Source organism: Malus domestica, chromosome 17, assembly GCF_042453785.1.
Source record: "Malus domestica chromosome 17, GDT2T_hap1".
Lineage (NCBI taxonomy): Eukaryota > Viridiplantae > Streptophyta > Magnoliopsida > Rosales > Rosaceae > Malus > Malus domestica.
In genome coordinates, this window is record NC_091677.1 from 6422987 (window position 1) to 6442383 (window position 19397).

The 19397-nt window shown below is 36.9% G+C and overlaps 2 protein-coding genes across 20 annotated transcripts; both read left to right on the forward strand.

Moving 5' to 3' along the window:
• Positions 1-2237: 2237 nt before the first annotated feature.
• On the forward strand, positions 2238-2932 carry LOC103404726 (protein EPIDERMAL PATTERNING FACTOR 1). The gene is made up of 2 exons (XM_008343680.4): positions 2238-2414; positions 2508-2932. Exons 1-2 carry the CDS (start codon positions 2321-2323, stop codon positions 2765-2767), a joined length of 354 nt encoding a protein of 117 aa, XP_008341902.1. The 5' UTR covers positions 2238-2320; the 3' UTR covers positions 2768-2932.
• Positions 2933-3977: 1045 nt separating this feature from the next.
• On the forward strand, positions 3978-8336 carry LOC103404725 (uncharacterized). Of its 19 annotated transcripts, none has more exons than XM_070816837.1 (11): positions 4126-4263; positions 5429-5531; positions 5640-5732; positions 5873-5982; positions 6056-6124; positions 6459-6574; positions 6666-6752; positions 6861-6967; positions 7148-7195; positions 7333-7427; positions 7831-8022. In XM_070816837.1, exons 4-11 carry the CDS (start codon positions 5890-5892, stop codon positions 7930-7932), a joined length of 717 nt encoding a protein of 238 aa, XP_070672938.1. In that variant the 5' UTR covers positions 4126-4263; positions 5429-5531; positions 5640-5732; positions 5873-5889; the 3' UTR covers positions 7933-8022. The 19 variants fall into 19 exon arrangements, 17 of the variants coding, with proteins under 17 accessions (XP_028953692.1, XP_028953691.1, XP_070672936.1 ...); XM_070816838.1 differs by having other exon boundaries at positions 5882-5982; XM_070816831.1 differs by lacking the exons at positions 4126-4263; positions 5640-5732 and adding exons at positions 4796-4999; positions 8072-8336 and having other exon boundaries at positions 7831-7944.
• The last annotated feature ends 11061 nt before the right edge of the window (positions 8337-19397 follow it).

Consider the following 19397-nt stretch of genomic DNA (forward strand, 5'->3'; position numbering starts at 1 on the left):
TCCATTAACATTTAACAATTTAATTCATTAACGCTATTATTTGTCAAAAATAATCTCCCTACTCTTCGAAATAACCAATTGCCAATGAATTTTCAACCATCTCTGATAATTAACACGTAATTAATATATGAGTAACATTCACTTAAGAAACACTTCCTACAATGAAGCCGGTGGTACTCTGGATTTATAACTTCCAGATGTAAGAATACTTACTCTAGTAGTCGAGATTCCTAATTACCCCAATTTCATACCATGAAAAAAGAAAGAAAAGATTTAATTTCTCCGCGGATTTGGAGAGGAGGCGCGGATGGCCTGACGACAGTTACAAGATCGGTAAGCTCCAATTCGAAAGAATGACGACACGAACTTCACCACAACAGTCTTAACCTTACGAGCCACCATGTTTACCTTCATACATCTTGAGCGCTGCGATTTATCAGGTGATTCAAACTTGTAGGAGTTTAGGAATATCTGGCGCTTTTGCCTGGCTCGATCCTCATTATTTCTCAAAGGAACATGTGCCACCTTCTTACGCTTAAACGACATCGATCTCCTCCTTCCAGCACCATGCCTGCTTGCAGTTCTCTTCAGTTGATCCAACGGCTCATAATTATAAACATCAAACCGCCGGCTCATGCTGGCGGTGGCGCTGCGGACTAGGCCGTCCATGGCTCTGTATATGTGCTTAACTGTGGACGCTAATGATGAGATTAATTGTTGAGCCGGAGAAGATTTTAGGTTGCTCTTGCAGTTCACTTGGTCTTATATACAAGAATCAGTAAGAATTTTATCGTTGATTTTACACGTTTTCTTATGGTTTGAATCAATAAAATAAAAGTAACCGTTGACTGCTCCTCATTTTTTCGTTTTTGGCTGGCGCCACCACCCTCTCCATAGCAAAGCCAATTGTAACGTTTGAAACAGCAAGTCAAAACTCACAACAACCACCAGGAACTTTTAGTAGTATTTGTACTACCACAGAATTACACGTGGCACACACCTATTGTTTGTGAGCCACCATTTAAGAATATATAGATGAGAATCCTCTTTGTGGGATTCTAGGGATCCTCATATCTTAACCGTTTATTATACATCATGCGACCAGTTTTCGTTAGGTACTATTTGTGTTTAATTTTAAATAAAAAAATTCAAATGATTTATAACCGCATGATGTACGATAAATGATTAGGATGTGATGATCCCTACAATTTGGATCTTGATGGGATCCAAATCCTATATTATTAGTATTCTAAAAACCTCATTCTACACTCTTTACAAGTGTATTTTTTTCTTCTTCTAATTATAGAAATTTTGGAATGCCAAATGAGATTTTTGGAATGTTAATAACAATTCCCTATATATATATATATATATCTCATTCACACTGTTAATTAGCACTCCAAAAGTCTCATTCTACACTCCTCACAAGTGTATTTTTCTTTCTAATTATAGAAAGTTTGGAGTTTCAAATAAGATTTTTGGAGTGCTAATAATAATTCCCTATCCAAATATGCCAATGTTTTTTGTGACAAAATAAAAAACCTACTGGGCTAGTATGCAATTAAGTTAAGGACATATCAGTGTTGAACTATTGGCCCATGTCTTTGAAATTTAACTACTCTTTCTCCTGTTTGGCGAGATTTGTACAGGTCAATCCACATATTGAGACGAAATATATATACAAGGATATGGCGTACAAGCCACCACCAAACAAAGGGGCTTTACTTGAGACGGTCCATGAAGAACAATAGAGTAGCTTATCAAGTCCAACAAATATAGCAGCTACCTATCCAGCAAGCGGAGGAAATGTTATTAATGGCAGTCACAACAGATCCACAGTGCAAAATTTATTATCAATCTTAAGCCTTCAATTTTCATTTTTACAATAATACATTAATTAATAAAGCTTGCATTTATGGCTATGTATGCGTTTCCAAAGTCCGAGTCAGAGTAGTTCACGTAAAAAAAAAGCACCATTTTAATTTCGTAAATTCTTGAGCAATTAGCCATATCACCATTCTTCCATCGAACCACAAAAGGCAAAGCTTGATGAGTCCTGTGACTATCTGCTACTGTAAGCATGCAATCTTGTATCTTTCATGTGACCTTTTCTTTTCGTACCACTTTTCTCCTGTGATATGCTTCAATACTTTCTTCTTAATTTTCTCATTTCTCCAATCCTTAATGCCCTCTATATATTCATCTCCTTCGACCCTTTTCTTCTTACCATTCTCTCAATCTCCCAAAAGCCTCTCTAGCTTGCAAATCCCTACGATTTTCCGAAACGAAAGAAGAAAAAAGAAGCAAAATTACATAATCTATGAAGGGTTCAATTTGTGTAGCTACATTTCTTGTTCTTCTTCTTTTACTTCCACAAACCATGTCCGCAAGGCGCATAGCTCGGCCTCATTCACGTAAGATTACTCTCAATTAAACCTTTTTGTTGTAAACTGTGGTTAATTCTTTTTTTACATTTTTTCTGATTAAACATTAATCTTCTCATGCAGGTCATCATGGGCGCCATCTGAAGAGTACAATTAGAGAAGGATTAGTGGATAAAGAGTCAATTAATTATAAAAGAGTTAGGGGGCCAGATACACTCCAAGTGGCAGGGTCGAGCTTGCCAGATTGCTCCCATGCTTGTGGATCTTGCAGACCATGCAGACTAGTGATGGTGAGCTTTGTTTGCGCGTCAGTCGCTGAGTCTGAGACATGTCCAATGGCTTACAAGTGTATGTGCAATAACAAGTCCTATCCTGTTCCTTAGTTCACTTGTCATTCAGTGTTTTTCAATGTCAACTAATCTAGTCAAAGTTTCCTTCCTTTTTGGACCTCCAGTTTCTTTGCTAGGTAGAGATTTTGTGTAATCAGAGTTTTGTTTACTGATGTTGAATATTATGAAATCACAAAAGACTTGGATTTTCTTTGTTTAGTGGGTTCAAATTATCTGAGTTACAAAGAGCCTTTAGTGTTCTCGATTTTGTATGTAACAAGTTAAAATTTGTTAAGCATACGAGGACACTTATGAAAATAACTCCAGTGATGGCCTTTTTATAGTCACTATTTATGCAGTTTGTTAGTAATTTGGAGTGGCCAAACCTCAAATTTGGGTTTGAATTTCTTTTACCACACCATACTATGTTACAGTTTTTATTTTTATTTATTTTTGAACAAACCTCAAATAATTGAAATTGGTTAAACTTACCCGTATATGAATCGTTCAATTAATCGTCATTAGAATCCTTGAGTCATCCCAAGTTCATCATAAATATTTAATGTGAGATTTACAACCTATATGGACCTGTTCATTTGAAGAGTTATTTGAAAACTTAGAATTACGCACCATAAAGGTCAAAAAGAAACCAAGGGCCAAAATTACACCATTACTAGATATCAAACTCAATACATATATGTACATACAAGCCCTTTATCAGAAGGGATCTCTATTTTTTGGGTAAAAATGGGGACTAGTTGTAGGCCTTACTTCACGTTGAACTTCAACGATCCAAACTGTCTATTTTGTAAGTCTAGAATCATATAGATCATCTTTGCAAAAATTCAATTTAATCTGAAACCATTTGCCTATTTAATCATCATGATGAAATTTCATTGTTTCTTGTAGAACGTTTCTTGTAGAACAAAGTGTTTGTCAATTTGTTTGAACTCAATTAAATGTCTCAAATATTTTCAATTTGGCTAATATTTTGAAGAATGATTTATGAGGTCCAATTTGAAAAATAGACGATTCAAATGGTTGAAGTTCGATGTGATAAGACTCCACAACTAATTTTGTCCCCTTAAAAGCCTCCTATGTATATATATAGTTCGTACCGTCATATTTATTTATCTGAGCGGAATAATGTTGGTTGGTACATATAAACCCTTCTCAAAGTAACGTATTTTGGCTCGTGCGAGGCCACAAGGAACAGAACAAACCCGCCAAGGCCAAAAGAGAAGCACCGGAGGAAGAGCTAATATCTAGGCTGGTATGCAGGAAATTGACTGGTTTGAGTGCCACTGACAGATTGAGACAAAACTTCCCAAAACAAAACAATGCTTTTTTTTGAAAATGCAAAACTGTTGATTCTAAAAAAACAAAAAAGGGATAATGTCATTCTTCTTCCTCCTCCTCCTCCTCTTCCTTCTGTATCATTCATGCTCCCACGACCACGACCACCACTTTCTTCCAGTGGGCCCCGCCGTGACACCATCATCTTCAACAGAACCTCCACCGCCAACATGTCTCCTCAGATGCCATAGCAGGTACTCTCTCTCTCTCTCTCTCTCTCTCTCTCTCTCTCTCTCTCTGTATTGTATGTTGCAATGCAATATTTGTCTTGTATGTCAATACTATGAGTGCTTGGGTACCCACCTCACCTATTCAGAAAAGTTCAGAAAAGTTTCAATATTTGATCATAAATTATGAAAAAGGAAGCCCTTTAAATGTGCAATTAATCTTTTCCCTGTAAAAAGTTCCCATCTTCATAGCTTTTGGGGCACCATGCAATTATGCCATTATTTCATTCCTTGACTTTCTGTGTCTTTCCATAGTGATTTGGGGTAGAAAAAAAAAAAGAAGGAAAAGTTGAATAATTGTGAGGTTGAATTATTGGGGTAAGGTTTATATCTCTTTTCTTGTTTATGTATTTTTTTTCTTTTTTCTTTTTTATTATGAGAGATTTGATTTATATCGTCCTGATTAGGTGTAATTTTTTTCGATATCAATAAGGTTCTCATTTGTACTGTCGAGGTTTTCTCAAAACAAAAAAAAAGAGGCGAGGTTGAATTATAGGAGAATACTGAACATGAGTTGTTGGGTGCAATCATTTTGCCTTTGCCACAAATTTCTTTTCCCAATCCTTTTTGTTTTTCGCCTTTTTGCTTTCGGTTAAGGAGGGTGAAAGATGCTCTCTTTCTCTTCCTCTCTCTGGATTTTGGCCTCCTCATGAGATTAAGGAAGCGTATACAATGCTTTCCTTCTTGCTCTTCCCTTCGCAAAGTAAGCTCTTAATTAGTCCCATCTCTCTTGTATTCTGTTTGTGTACCGAAGATTCATGTTACTTGAATTTTTCTCATTGATATTTACTTAGAGCCTTCTAATGATTCATGATAGACTTGCTGGTAATCTGAATTCATTTTTTTGCAATTTGATGCTAGATTGTCTATCTGCTACCTTGTTTTACTTTTCCTCAGAAAGTGTTTGTATCAGTTGAAGGCTCTTATTTTTGTGTTGTGTTTGCCACACTTTTGTAAGGAGTTAGAATTTGCTTTTCGTCTGTGTGCTCTGCATTCTATGTTAGCTTCTAAATGTTTGATGTTATGGAATTAGACTAGAGGTAAATGGATCGGTCCATAATTTGAAACCTTTTCTATGCTATCGTGTGTTATCCGCAACAACTTATAAGTATTGAAATGCCACCAAATGTAGGTTGATGAGGATGAGAATTATAGGAGACGGAAAAAGTGCGATGAAGAGTTGGAATGGCCACACAATTCAACTCATGTCAAACCGCAGTTAGCTCAATGTTTTAGTGAGTAGAGTATTTCTCTTCCATTCAATTCATCTTTTGGCTCCCAACAGAGGAACGTTGTGTCTCATGTATTTTTCTCTCAATAACTATGGTGACGGCATTTACTAGGAAATGAGGAACAGAACACCTTTAGTTCGTGCACACATTTCATCTGTTATATCGGATGCATTTTGACGGCTTGAAGCAAATCTCTCTCGAATTGTAATATCCCTTGTATACACCGGGACCAGTGCTACACTGATCATGTTCTTGTTAAACTACCAAAAGTTTATAATAAAATGTGCACCTATGATCCTATTACACTCTGTTCAAAATTTCTTATCTCACTAACGAGTTTTTAGTCGTTGTAGTTAATGCTATGGTTGGACCACGATCATGGACAGGATTATTTACCCGCTCAAGTAACAAACGTAATGAGAAGCCAGATGACTACTCTTTGAGTCCTCTTCAGGTATACAGTTGTGGTGTTCTCCTGCCAACTCCTAAAAACTTGTATAGTTATAATTCTCAACTTCTATGTACAGGAACAGAGACTTTTGAGGCTTCAAGCACGACTACAAGTACCTTTTGACGAGAATCGCCCTGATCATCAAGTATATTCTTCATGCTGGTTCTAAACATTTTCTTATTATTACTCTGGTCCATTTGTCTTGGTTTAATTTGGTTAAAATAAGTTACGATAGATTTTGATGATCGTTCATTGTTTATTTCATTATCTGTGATTTGTGTCTGCTAGAGAAACAACTTCCTATCATGACTGCACCATTTGATTGCAATTTAGTTTTTTCATGCGGAAACTTCAATTGAAGTACAGGATTTAAATCTTGTCTTGTTACCAGTATGCTTCAGGAAGCCTAAACCCCTTTTCATTAGCTATTTGGTTCTATATCATTGAATGAATAAGACTGTTATTCCATTTAACCTCAGGAAGCCTTGAAAGCATTGTGGCATGCTGCCTTTCCAGATGTTGCTCTGCGAGGTCTGATCTCCGAGCAATGGAAAGAGATGGGTTGGCAAGGTTGTAACCCCTCTACTGACTTCAGGTACCATTTTGTCCAATTGACACAAAGTTTGTATGACAGTGTGAATTTGAATGACTTCATCTTACTAGACTGTACTATTGCAATTCCACAGTTTATTCTCTTATAGTGAAATGCTCTCTTCAGGGGCTGCGGTTTTATCTCCCTCGAGAACTTGCTTTTTTTCGCCAGGATTTATCCAGTATGCCTTCTTGACTGTTGTGTAGCTGCTGCAAATAATCATATCTTCTTTTTCTGTGTCTTTAGCTTACTAATCATATAAATTCAAAATGAAGGCATCTTTCCGTAGGTTATTGTTCAAGCGAGACGGGAATCGAGCAACTTGGGAATACCCATTTGCTGTTGCTGGCATAAATATATCATTTATGTTGATCAAAATGCTGGATCTTTGCTCAGGTTTGTAAAGAAGTACCATGTATAGCTTTTCCTATCATGTTTAACTCTCACATTAAATTGAAATCAGCTTCTTTCTTGAAGCGATAGTTTCAATATCTCTACCATCTGTTTCACACAAAAATTTACAAAAGGAAAGCTAATTTTTCTTGAATCTTCCTCGTCTCCTCATCTACTTTGCAGAAAAACCAAGGTGTCTTCCAGGAATAAATTTCGTGAAACTATTAGGAGGTAAATGTACATCTCAGACAAGGTTATGCTCAAATGTCTTCTGTTTGGTTACAGATCGAACGTCTTAAAGAGTTAGAGAACAGCTAAAAAACAACACAGGTTACTGACGACCCTCATGAATTATGATTTGCTTGCAGAAGATGAAGCCGCCTTTGATGTACTGTACTGTATAGCTTTCGAAATGGTTGATGCTCAGTGGCTCGCAATGCATGCGTCCTACATGCAGTTTAATGTAACTCTCTCGCTCTACACATGCACGTACGCAAACATGCACATTGACACAAGCACACGCACACAATTTCCTAATGTTCCAAGTCCTAGAAATCATGCCTTAAATTCCACATATTCTCCTCGTTTGTAATAACTTCTTAACAAGATATCCTTCCACTATCCCAAAACGCGCACAACTCATCTATTTATTTTAAAATGTGTTCGTAAGTTAAGGATGGTTTACATTTGTTCACTTGTTTCTTATCTTATCTTTGAAGACACAACTTGATAATTTCACACTCTTAACTATTAGAGTTGAACGTTCACTGCATCACAGCTTCTAGTTAAACTTAGGTCACGTTGGCTTGTTTCTTCTGATCAGCTCTCCAATCACTAACCCTTCGTTTCTGCTTTCAATCCTTCAGGAGGTTCTACAAGCAACAAGGACACAGTTGGAAAGAGAGTTGTCTTTAGAAGATACTCAAAGAATACATGATTTACCAGCTTACAATCTATTGTACCAGTAGCTAGCTTTAGAGGTAGTACAAAATCCCTTTGAAAAATCACCTGAACTCCCAAAAATTTCCGATGAATTAAAACGTTTGCGTTATATATAATTGATGTCCATAAAACAGGGTAAGATCTTTCTTATGGTTTCATCTGCAGATGAAAAGTACAGGTAATCTTAAAGGCATTAGGTGCGATTGATACAATTGAAAACAACTGAAAACAACTGAAAACAACCTCATGCTTGTGCGGCAATGCTTTTGAATGGTTGCTAGACAGAAATGAATAATGATGATGTAACCAAGATTGCAACAATTTGAGTACCTACAATTATTTGTTCGAGAAATTGTAATACACGGGTTATTGTTATGATGGGAGATGAATGACTGCTTCAAGCCGAGTAATAACTACGTTATTTTTCAAACTTTATTTGCCCCACATCTAGTGTGCAAAGTGCATATACGAATCAAAGTTTTGCACACCTCTAAAATAAACCAAGCATAGTAAGAGAGACAAAAATACTCAAGACAGCTAAAACCTAATAATGCATAAAATTTCTAGAGGCTTTTGTGTTATAACAATGTTTAGATGGAACACGCATTTTTCTAGAAGTCTAAATATAATAAGAATTTGGAGGGGCTTTATGGATTTGGATTTGGATGATTTCAAGACTTGGATGCATTCTTTTGCTTATTTTCGGACCTGTCTTGCCCTTAAGTCCACTAGTACAATGACAATTAGTTTGGCTAAGTTGGCCTTTTATGTTATGCTAAAGTCTCTTTAGATTGAGGACCTATTGAGTTTTATCTAAAATGTTTTGTTTGATGTTTGTATCAATTTTTAATATTATACGAAAACCAACTATCATATAGCCTAAAAAATATATATAATTATAGTTAGTATAAAAAAGAAAAGAAAATTGAGAATGAATGATATCTTTAAAAAAGAGTTGAGGACAAACCTCTTTTATTTATTTTTTATTTTTTATTTATTTTTTACCTAACGATAGTATCTAGATTAAGGGGGGGGGGGGAAGGGGAGTGGGTTCAGTGGCGAAACCAGGCATTGTCGGAGGGAGGGGCGAACTTAAAAAAGGTTAAAAACAATGGCAACAACTAAATCCTTTTATATAGTAATGTTTTCCCTAATTTATCAATACAAACAAATTACAATTGTTGCTCGTAAGGTTTCATGTCATGAAAATATTGCATAATAGACTCATTATCAATAAAAGCAAATACATTTCTCTTAATGTAAACAATCAAGCTATCACTCATCCATTGATCTCCCATTTTGTTACGCAATGGTGTTTTCACAATTTTCATAGCAGAAAAACTCTCCACTGAAGCTTCACATTATTACCTCTATTGCTTGATTTCAACGATTCATCGTGCCCATAAAAAAGCATACCTTGTAGCAACAACCATCTTGTGCAATCAAGTGCTCCACTTAATAAAGTGTCATAATTAATGCGAGCTTCATTGATTTGCTTAATCACAAATGTTTTAATGTGTTGCTTTTGTGTCCTCAAATCTCTAGCTTGTTGTAAAGATTTATTATGAAGACTTCCAACACCTCCCTCATGAACTAGAAAATTTTCAGGTCATTTCTTCCAATTTGTAAACCTTTTCTTAGTGAAGACATCACTTCCAGTACTACCCGCTTTATCAAAAGCACATTTGAAAAGATAGCAATAACAACCAAATGTAGCAACTTTTATTATACTATAATCCAAACACTTAAAATTATCAAACTAACCGGTGGTAAAACATCGATTGTTGCTAGCTTTTCTTAGCATGATGTGGTCTTTAGGTTGACAAAGATCATTTTGAAGATAGTGTTTATGAATTGCTTTGCGATAAGAAGGTGGATAATTAAGCATTCGAAGTCTATATCTAGGGTCTACATGAAGATTAGCCAATATTTCATCAAACTCAGTGGCCTCACTTTTTTGTGAACTATCCGGAATATTCGAATGATGACTACTTGGAATATTTGAAGGAGGAGGAGGACTACTTGGAATATTTGAAGGAGAATTTAAGCACCATTTCTTATAGTATCATTCCATTAAGTAACTGTATAATGGAAAAAGAAAATTCTAAGACTCTTAATGTTGCAACATGTCCTTAATTTTAATATGTTTAATTTTCGTAAAATGTGAAATGACCAAAATGTCAATGGAAGGGTAAATGTTGACTTTTGTTGTAACAACCCGTTCATGAAGTATCATATTTTAAATTCTCAATGTGGAAAATTACCAAACTACTCTAGTGGTATGTGTGTATTTGTGTTGACTTTGTAGTCGGAACATGTATGTTACTCGTTAATACGAACACATGAAGCAAGCTGAACAAAAATTGAAATTAGAAAGAGAAAGTTAAGAAACACTAAAGTTAAGGATATTTTAATAATTTTAAGAATAAGGGGTAAGTTTAATAATAATAGATAGAATTTATAAATAAATAGATAATAATAAAATAAAAGAAAGAAGGGAAAAAGGCAGGAGGAATCAAGAGGTGGGGAAGGAAGGGGAGGACTCCCCACAAATAGAAAGGGATCATCTCAGCATCCCTTTCTCCTGATCTACCAAATTAGGGAATTCGTGTTATTGAAATTTGATCTAACGGCTACAAACAGGGGCTCACTTTAAAAGTTATAATAACTTCAGCCGTTTGATCAATTTTCAATGACACAAATTTCTTGATTTGGCAGATTAGGACGAAGGGATCCGGAAACATCCCTTTCCTCACAAATATATTCCGGATCCCTTTCCCCGCAAATATCCCTATATCATTTGTCATGCTTACTCTATCTCTCTTTTTTAAGTTTCTTTCTCTCCAAAATCATGAGGTTTGCAATTCTTCTATTCTCTCTCTCCCTCTCTCTTTTTTTTCCCTCTTAGATTAAATGATGAATTTTGTTATTTCTTTTAGATTTTCATTATACTGATCATTTGTTTGCGTAATTCACTTAATGCTGATAATTTCAACTATCTGATTTGGTAATCATTCTATTTTCCTTTCGTTGTTTTCTTTCTTGAATGTGAGTATTTAGAAATTAATTGTTTGGTTCAGTTGTTCGTTCCGATTATACTCAGTAAGTTCGAGAGTCTTTTACCATTTACATAAAGGAGATATTTATCATATTTGATCATCCTGTGTAAATCCAATAATTGATCGATTTCTCTGACAAACTAATGTCGAGAAAAATATGGTGAAATGCATTCAATTTTCGCATGGTTCATTAATAATTAATATACATAATACCTCCATGACTAAGAAAAGTTTATTAGAGTTAAAATTTAATGTTATTACAGCTTGGTGGCATTACTTTTGATAACTCGAAGAAAACCACCAAAAAAAAGGAAGAGATTAGTAACTTGACGAAAAATCATAATTAAGGAAAAGTTTAATAGTTTGATTAAAAGTAGTGTATTTAGCACTTTGAAAATGTCTTTTGCACTCCAACCTAGTGTATATAATAAAAATATGTACGCAAGTGAATGTGGGTTTCAGACATCGCATTTGGAAATTTCTGAGTCCCATTTTCAGTAATTTTAGTAGTAATCGATTAGGTTGCTAAATAAAGGTTGTGGAATTTTGGCTGTGAATGAATAGAATTAGCTGGTGGATATCGGCAATTGTGGTTTTTATTAAAAGAATGAATAGTATATTGCAGGACTATGGAAAATGATAAGCTGAATAGTTTTCGTGTATTATTGCCAAAGTAGAAGTACAATACAATATATATACACAACGAAGTCAACTAAATATCTTTACAATAATGCCTAGGAGATCACATCCCTCTTTTAATGGGATTTCACAACAGCTACTTTTAGGAAAACATATTATACAATATATTACACAAACTTTTCTTAATACTCCTCCTCAAGTTGGAGAGTGAATATCATGAAGTTCCAACTTGTCGCGCAATTTCATTCATTGATTTTTCCCTAAAGCCTTTGTGAATAAATCTACTAACTGGAAACGTGTAGGTACATGTGAACGACTAATCATTCCAGCTTGCAATTTTTCTCAAACGATGTGACAATCAATTTCAATATGTTTCGTTCACTCATGAAAAATAGGATTAGCTGCAATATATAGAGCAGCTTGATTGTCTCAAAATAATGGTGTGGGACCTTTTTGTGGAACCTTTAAATCTTGCAATATATAACGTAACCATGTTAACTCTAAACATGTGTTGGCCATAGCTCAGTGTTCGGCTTCTACAGATGATAGAGAGACATTATCTTGTTTCTTGGATTTCCATGAGATGAGGGAATTTCCAAGAAAGACACAATACCCAGTAATTGACCTTCTTGTGACACGACAACCGCCCCAATCGGAATCACAAAAAGCCTTTAATTCAAGATTGTTGGAGACAGGAAATAAAAAACCTTGACTAGGACTACGTTTAATGTACTTGAGAATTCGTAAAGTTGCATCCCAATGAGGTTTGCGAGGCTCGTGCATGAATTGACTCAATGTGCGAACTGAAAATACTATGTTAGGCTTGGTGACAGTAAGATAAATCAATCGTCCGACTCGTCTTCTGTACCTGGTGGGATCATCTAATAATGCTCCGTTGGTGGGAGTGAGTTTCAAATTTTGTTCCATTGGAAACTTGTCTGGGTGTGTCCCTGTAAGACCATAATCCTGCAAAACATCTAGTGCATATTTCCTATGAGACATAAATATGCCTTTCTTAGAATGAGAAAACTCAATGCCCAAAAAATATTTTAAATCACCAAGATCTTTGATGCGGAAGTGTGTGAGAATGAATGTTTCGAGTCGTTCCATCTCTTTAAGATCATTTCCTGTAAGAAGTATGTCGTCTACATAGATGAGGACTGCAATGAATGAGATACCTTGGGCCTTTGTAAAAAGAGAATAATCAGCTTTTGATTGTTGATAACCAACTTTCTGAATGGTGACTGAAAAAGTGGAAAACTAGTTTCTGGAAGCCTGTTTGAGTCCATATAGGGTGCATTTGTTGCACCGGACTATCTCGGACTGGACTAGCTTCAAGGACTAAACTGGCTTAGAATAGACTAAGTTGGACTAACTTAATGAAGCATTTGATGCAGTGTCGGACTAAGAAGAATAAACCTTATTTGAATTATCACAAGAAAAGAATTCGATACTATGACATCATAAACTAACCAACCTGAACCTACAATCAAATCTCAAATTATAGAAGAAAAATTGAAATTAACTAAATCCACTTTTCTATGCCAACACCCAATTCAAACCAAAACCAAACAATTTCTCAAAATTAAAACATAATAATAAATTTCTCCCAAATTCAACAAAAAAAGGGGGAAGGGGGGTGCAATTGTATTGCAATCAATCCTTTTGTCCATCGGCATCTGAGGCTTTGAAATCTAAGCCCATAAATTGAATTGCGCCACAGAATGGAACGACGACGGCGCCACAACCACAAGTCCATAAATCCAACTGACAACACCACAAATTCATCTTTGTCACCTACGGGCAGTCGTGGTCGACCACAGCCTTCAAGTAGGCGTTTTCCAATTCAGCCTTCGAACCCAACCTTCAAGGTCTTTGAACCCAACCTTCGGGTCATCGCCGTCGACCCCAACCCCCAGCCAATTGCAATAATCAAATAAACTTTCCCTTTTTAAATTGATTCACCACCCAAGAAGCGTTCTGTCACCTTGGCAAAGAGGAGTGGATGCGCCGACATCAATCCGAGTCTGGGTTATCAGTGTAAAGAGATATAGCAAGGGGCAGAGAAAGGAAGCGACGTGTAAGAACAGATGCGTCTTAGCAGTCCCATGGTTTTGCAGGGGTCTCACTAAGACCTGCTAGCGAGGCCCTTAGTTGAGGCGTATCCGAGCTAATACCATTAAAGCTAATCCGTGGGAGTAACAAACATGGTACTGGACTAATCTTTAATCTAGTCTAGTCCAGTGAAGGCTAACAAGTGCAAACAAACGCCCCCATAGAGATTTGTTTAGCCGACATACAATGTTCTCCCCATGTTGGCGAAAACCAAGAGGATGTTCCATGAAAACAACCTCATGTAAATCACTATGAAGGAAAGTGTTCTGAACATCTAATTGATGAATGAACCAATGATGGGCACTAGCAACCGCCAGAAGGCAACGAAGAGTGGTGAGTTTAGCAGTAGGAGAAAAAGTTTCCTGATAATTGATACCCTTAGTTTGAGTGTAGCTTTTAGCAATGAGATGGGCTTGTACCACTCAATTATGCCATCAGAGTTGTACTTCATTTTATAGACTCATTTGCAACCAATGGGTTTATGACCAACAAGCAAGGGAACCATGGTCTATGTATTGTTTTGCTGCAAAGTCGTTAATTCTGCATGCATGGCAGTGCGCCATTTGGGATCAAGGATAGCTTGAGCATAGGAGGTGGGTTCGGCGGGACCTGTAATGTTAGCTAGAAAGGCACAATGGGCAGAAGAAAGGTGTGAATAGGAAAGGAATTCAGGGGATACCGAGTACCTGAGGAAGGACGAGGCGCAAAGGGAGATTGATTGACTTGGTTTGTCACATGGTATTCTTTATGCCATGTTAGAGGGTGCCTGGGACTAAGTGAATGACGCGGGAAGAGTGGGAGGGAAGGTTGGGCTGATGTGGGGTCGGATGGATAAGATATGTTGGGTGAGAAGGAGGCTGGCGTGTTAGGGATGTGGAATAGGGGGTTTGACTTGGGGAAGGAGAATTAAGAGAGGGTGGTTGTGTGTTAGTGAGGGGTGGGGTAGGAGAAATGATGGTAATAGGATTAGGGTGAAGTGGTGGGGACCGTGGGCTAGTGGGTTGAGGTGGGGAAATGGGGTCACTGTGATGGTCACGGTGATTGATGGGGATATCGCAACTGATGGATGGAAGGGGCAGTGATAAGGAGACATTGTGATGGTCGGTCAGATAAGGTTGGTTTTGTGAATGGAAGGGAAAAATGGTTTCGCTAAATTTAACATCCCAACTAACAAAAAATTTGTTTATTTCTAGATCATATAGTTTGTAGCCTTTTTTACCAGTGGGATACCCAACAAATACACAACGTCTAGCACAAGAATCTAATTTATGTGTAGGGTGAACAACAGTAGCAAAACACAAACTGCCAAAAACTTTTAAGTGATCAAATGATGGTGGACGTTTGTACAATAACTCAAGAGGGGATTTATTGGACAACAAAGGAGATGGTAAACGATTAATTAGGTAGACAACGGTTATGACACATTCGCCCCAAAATGAAAGAGGGACCTGAGATTGGAAACGTAAACTTCGTGCCACGGTGAGAATGTGACGATGTTTACATTCAACAACGCCATTTTGTTGTGGAGTATAGACACATGTGCGTTGGTATTCAATGAGAAAGTAACAAAAGATTTTAGGAGGTGTTGAGTTTCAGATATATGTTGCATTAAGAAAACCCATGTGCACCTAGTAAAATCATCAACAACAGTGAGAAAGAATTGAGCTCATGAATGCATGGGAACTTTGTGAGGACCCAACTATCACAATGTAATAAATCAAATGGAGCATGAGTTGATATCACTATTCTAAAAAATGGCCTAGGCGGCGCCTAGGCGCTAGGCGGTGGAAGCTGAGGTGTTTTCTTGCAAATCGGTTGGAAAAATCAGATCGGTTCTAGGCGGGGCTAGGCGGTTTTTTTTTTAATGAAATAAAAAAATAAAATAAAAAATCCTATATAAGTGTAAGTGGTTTAAAATTGTGAACTTGTTGTACATTTGTCATCTTACAATACTCTTCACTATGGTTATATGGCATATATGCTTAATGTGTTTTTAAATTTTGGACTTTGAATACTCTTTTTGCATTTTATAATTTTTTTTTTATTATCTTATCCATGGATTTCATACAAGTATAATTTTTTTGTAAGTGTCAATATGCACTTATTTACAAGATATACAAGAAATTTACCTAAATCTACCTAGGCCGCCTAGGTGCCCACCTAGATCCCGCCGCCCGACTAGCGCCTAGTGTTTTTTAGAACCTTGGTTGATATAAAACTTAAAGGAAATGGAAGTCTAGTTTGTTTGGCCATAGGACAAATGGTACAAATATTATTAGTATACAATGAATTAAATACTAATTTGAGGTGGGTTGAAGAAGAATGTCCAAATTGCATATGCCATAAATTGGGGGAATGAGAAACTTGACAGGAGACAGATGTCTGCGGCAATGGTGACATGTAATAAAGGCCACCACATTGCTTACATGATCCAATCATCTTCCCTGTAGCCAAGTCATGCAAGATACAGAAAGTGGGAAACAAAATGGCGTAACAATTTAGGAGTCAGTGACTTAACTGGCAGACATGAGATTTAAGTGAAAAGAAGGAACACATAAAACATTGTCTAATGTAATGTTTGAATTGAATGATATGGTGTCAGTGGAAGTAATTGTGGCTAAAGAACCGGTGGGTAATTTAACAGTGAATATTGGTGAAGATTTAGTTGTGGTAAAATTTGAAGAATCTGATGTGATGTGATTGGTAGCCCCACTATCCAAAATCTAAGGTTGAGAAAATATAGAATTAACGTAGGCAACAGTAAAAGATGACAGACCTGCAGTGTTTGCATACGCATTGTTATTACCATTAGGAGGATTTAAATTCATTAGGGACACAACATGGGCCAATTGCTGAAGCTGTTCTGTTGAGAAGCCTTGTAATGGGTTCGGTGGAGACTGCTGGGACCTCTGTCGGTGCGTCAGATTCGATGGGACATTGTTGGCAGCTGCTACGTTTGCAACAGGGTGAAGACCACCAGCTGCTACGTGGGCAGCATGAAAATTTGGAAATATAGCACGTGGGTTGCTGCTGCCTTGGGACCCGCGTGACATGGCTTTGTTGTTGCCCTAATTTCCTCCATTTGTTCCATTTTTAAATCTACATCTATCTTTACTGTGACTTCTCTTATCACAGAACTTGCAATGGTACTTCTGAGTCCTACAATTGTTAATTGTATGGCCATCTTTATCACAGAAGTCACAGTGAAGATTTTTGGAATTGTTGGAAGAATGGTTTGGTCGAGTTTGAACAACATCAGCAATTGAGAAATTTTCGGTTAACCCTGATGACATTTGTCGTTGTATTTCGTCCTGAATAATGAGTGAGTAGGCTTGACGAACTTTAGGCAATGGTGTCATCATAAGAATATTACTGCGAATTCTGCTGTAGATGTTGTTGAGACTCATAAGAAATTGCATCATCTTATCTTCTTCTATTTGTTCATTATGTGCCTTTGTCTGGTCGCAGATGAGAAGTGGACAATATGTCTTTAATTTGTCCCAAAGACCTTTAAGCTTTGTAAAATAAGCCGAGACTGTCATTGAGCCCTATGTGAGAGATGCGATGGACTTTTGGATTTGATAAATTGTTGGTGTGTTCTTTTATGAGAACTGATCTATGAAATCTTCCCACACTTATTGGGCACTTTTGGCATGAACAACTCCTTTGGAAAGATCACCCTTCACAGATTGAGCGAACCATGATAAAATCATATTGTTGCACTTATTCCAGAGAGCATATTCTTTGGGTTGATCTATTGTTAGGGAGGCTGAATGGAGGCATCAACAAAACCAAATTTATTTTTGGCAGTGAGAGCATGAATCATGGATTTACTCCAAGATGGATAGTTGGATCCATTCAATTTTTTCTGAAACTAGCATATGACTAGGACTGTCCGAATGATAAACATAGTATGGGTTTGATGAGTCCATACCTAAAGTGTTTGAATTTTTGGTTTTGGTTTCACTGTTTGTTTCTGACATGATTGTTTTAGGAATGGGGTCAAGTTTGAAAACGCAGGCAATAGGGTTAGGTTGGAAACACAGGCAATAGGGTTAGGCTCTGATACCATATTAAAAGAATGAATAGTATATTGTAGGGCTATGGAAAGTGATAGGCTGAATAGTTTTCGTGTATTATTGCCAAAGTAGAAGTACAATATATATACACAACTAAGTCAACTAAATATCTTTACAATAATGCCTAGGAGATCACATCCTTCTTTTAATGGGATTTCACAATAGCTACTTTTAGGAAAACATATTATACAATATATTACATGATCTTTTCTTAATAGTTTTTTATTGCACGATGTACGATGAACGAATATAATGTGAGAATTCCTAGGATTCCCACCATTTGGATCCGGATGGAATCCAACGAACTTGGGTTGGGGGTGTTGCTGCAGCCTGGCTTTTAGTGATATCTGGGAATTGGGGCACTAATAGAAAAGGGGTATTTGTAGTGTTTGGTAAAGTGGGAGAGATGTAAAACTCAACGGGATGGGAGAAGATCCTCTCCGGAGCTGGTTCCACCGGAGCCTCCGGATCCCCCTCATTCCTCTTCTTTCTCTGCAGATTTTTGGCCCCCGAAGTCGGTGTCGTGGCCTCCTCGGAGCTAGTTATTGGCAACATCGTAGTAGTCATCGTCGACTGTGTGGTTTTGAAGTTTCCCAATAACTAGGTCTGAAAAGGCCACCACGCTGACTCCGGCCGACACCCACTCTGGGGGAGCACGATGCCAACTTCGAAGGTCCAAAATCTGTAGAGAAAGAAGAGGAAGGAGGAGGATCCGAAGGCTCTAGTGGAACCCGCTCTGGAGAGGATCCTCTTCCCAAAGGGACAGTGGCTAATGGGGACCAGTGGTCCCCCCAGTATTTTAATTTTTTTTAATGAAGTAGTAAGACGATGTCCTTTTACTCGAAATAAATATTTTTTATTTTTTATTTTTGTTTTTTGTATAGAAACAAACCATGTTACACGCAGGGAAAGCTGCACAACAACAAAGGCAAAAAAATCACCATATTTTCCAGTTTCTGGTCGAACTAAAGGGGCTTAGGAGTCTCTCTTGGGCTTGTTGACAGCTTCGCAACTGAGTGAGTTAGGTCTCACACTGGGTTAGCCATAATAATGTTCTTCTCTTTTTAATAGTGTGATCACTGAACAATATTTTACCCAATTTATTGAATGAAATCAAATATAGCTAGAAAAAGATAAGGACCACCCCTATGATTAAAACATAACAAGAAAAATATAAGAACTACCCTAAAAATTTGAAAAACCAATCACAGGGCCTCTCAAACTAAATGTGCAATCTTAAACAGTAATCTGTTGTACACTTAGGTTTTGTCATATTTATTAGAGCAATGTTGTTGTTTTTAGCACATACATTTAAATTTAGTGAAGATGAGTTTAGTGTAAATGACCTCATTGTTTTGTTTAAAATACAAATAGCAGTAAATTTCTGTGCTGCTTAGTGCTTGTGCATTAGAAGATTCTACACACATACACATTGCCAAAAGTTGATTTCTTCAACTTTAATCACTACCTACCTACTCCACCAATTGAGTATTACACTTTACCAAAATGTTTCAACATTATTGATCAGATTATATAATATATGTTTCCCTTCTTTATATAACTCATGTAATTAGCACATTTTTCAAAAGTACTCTATAG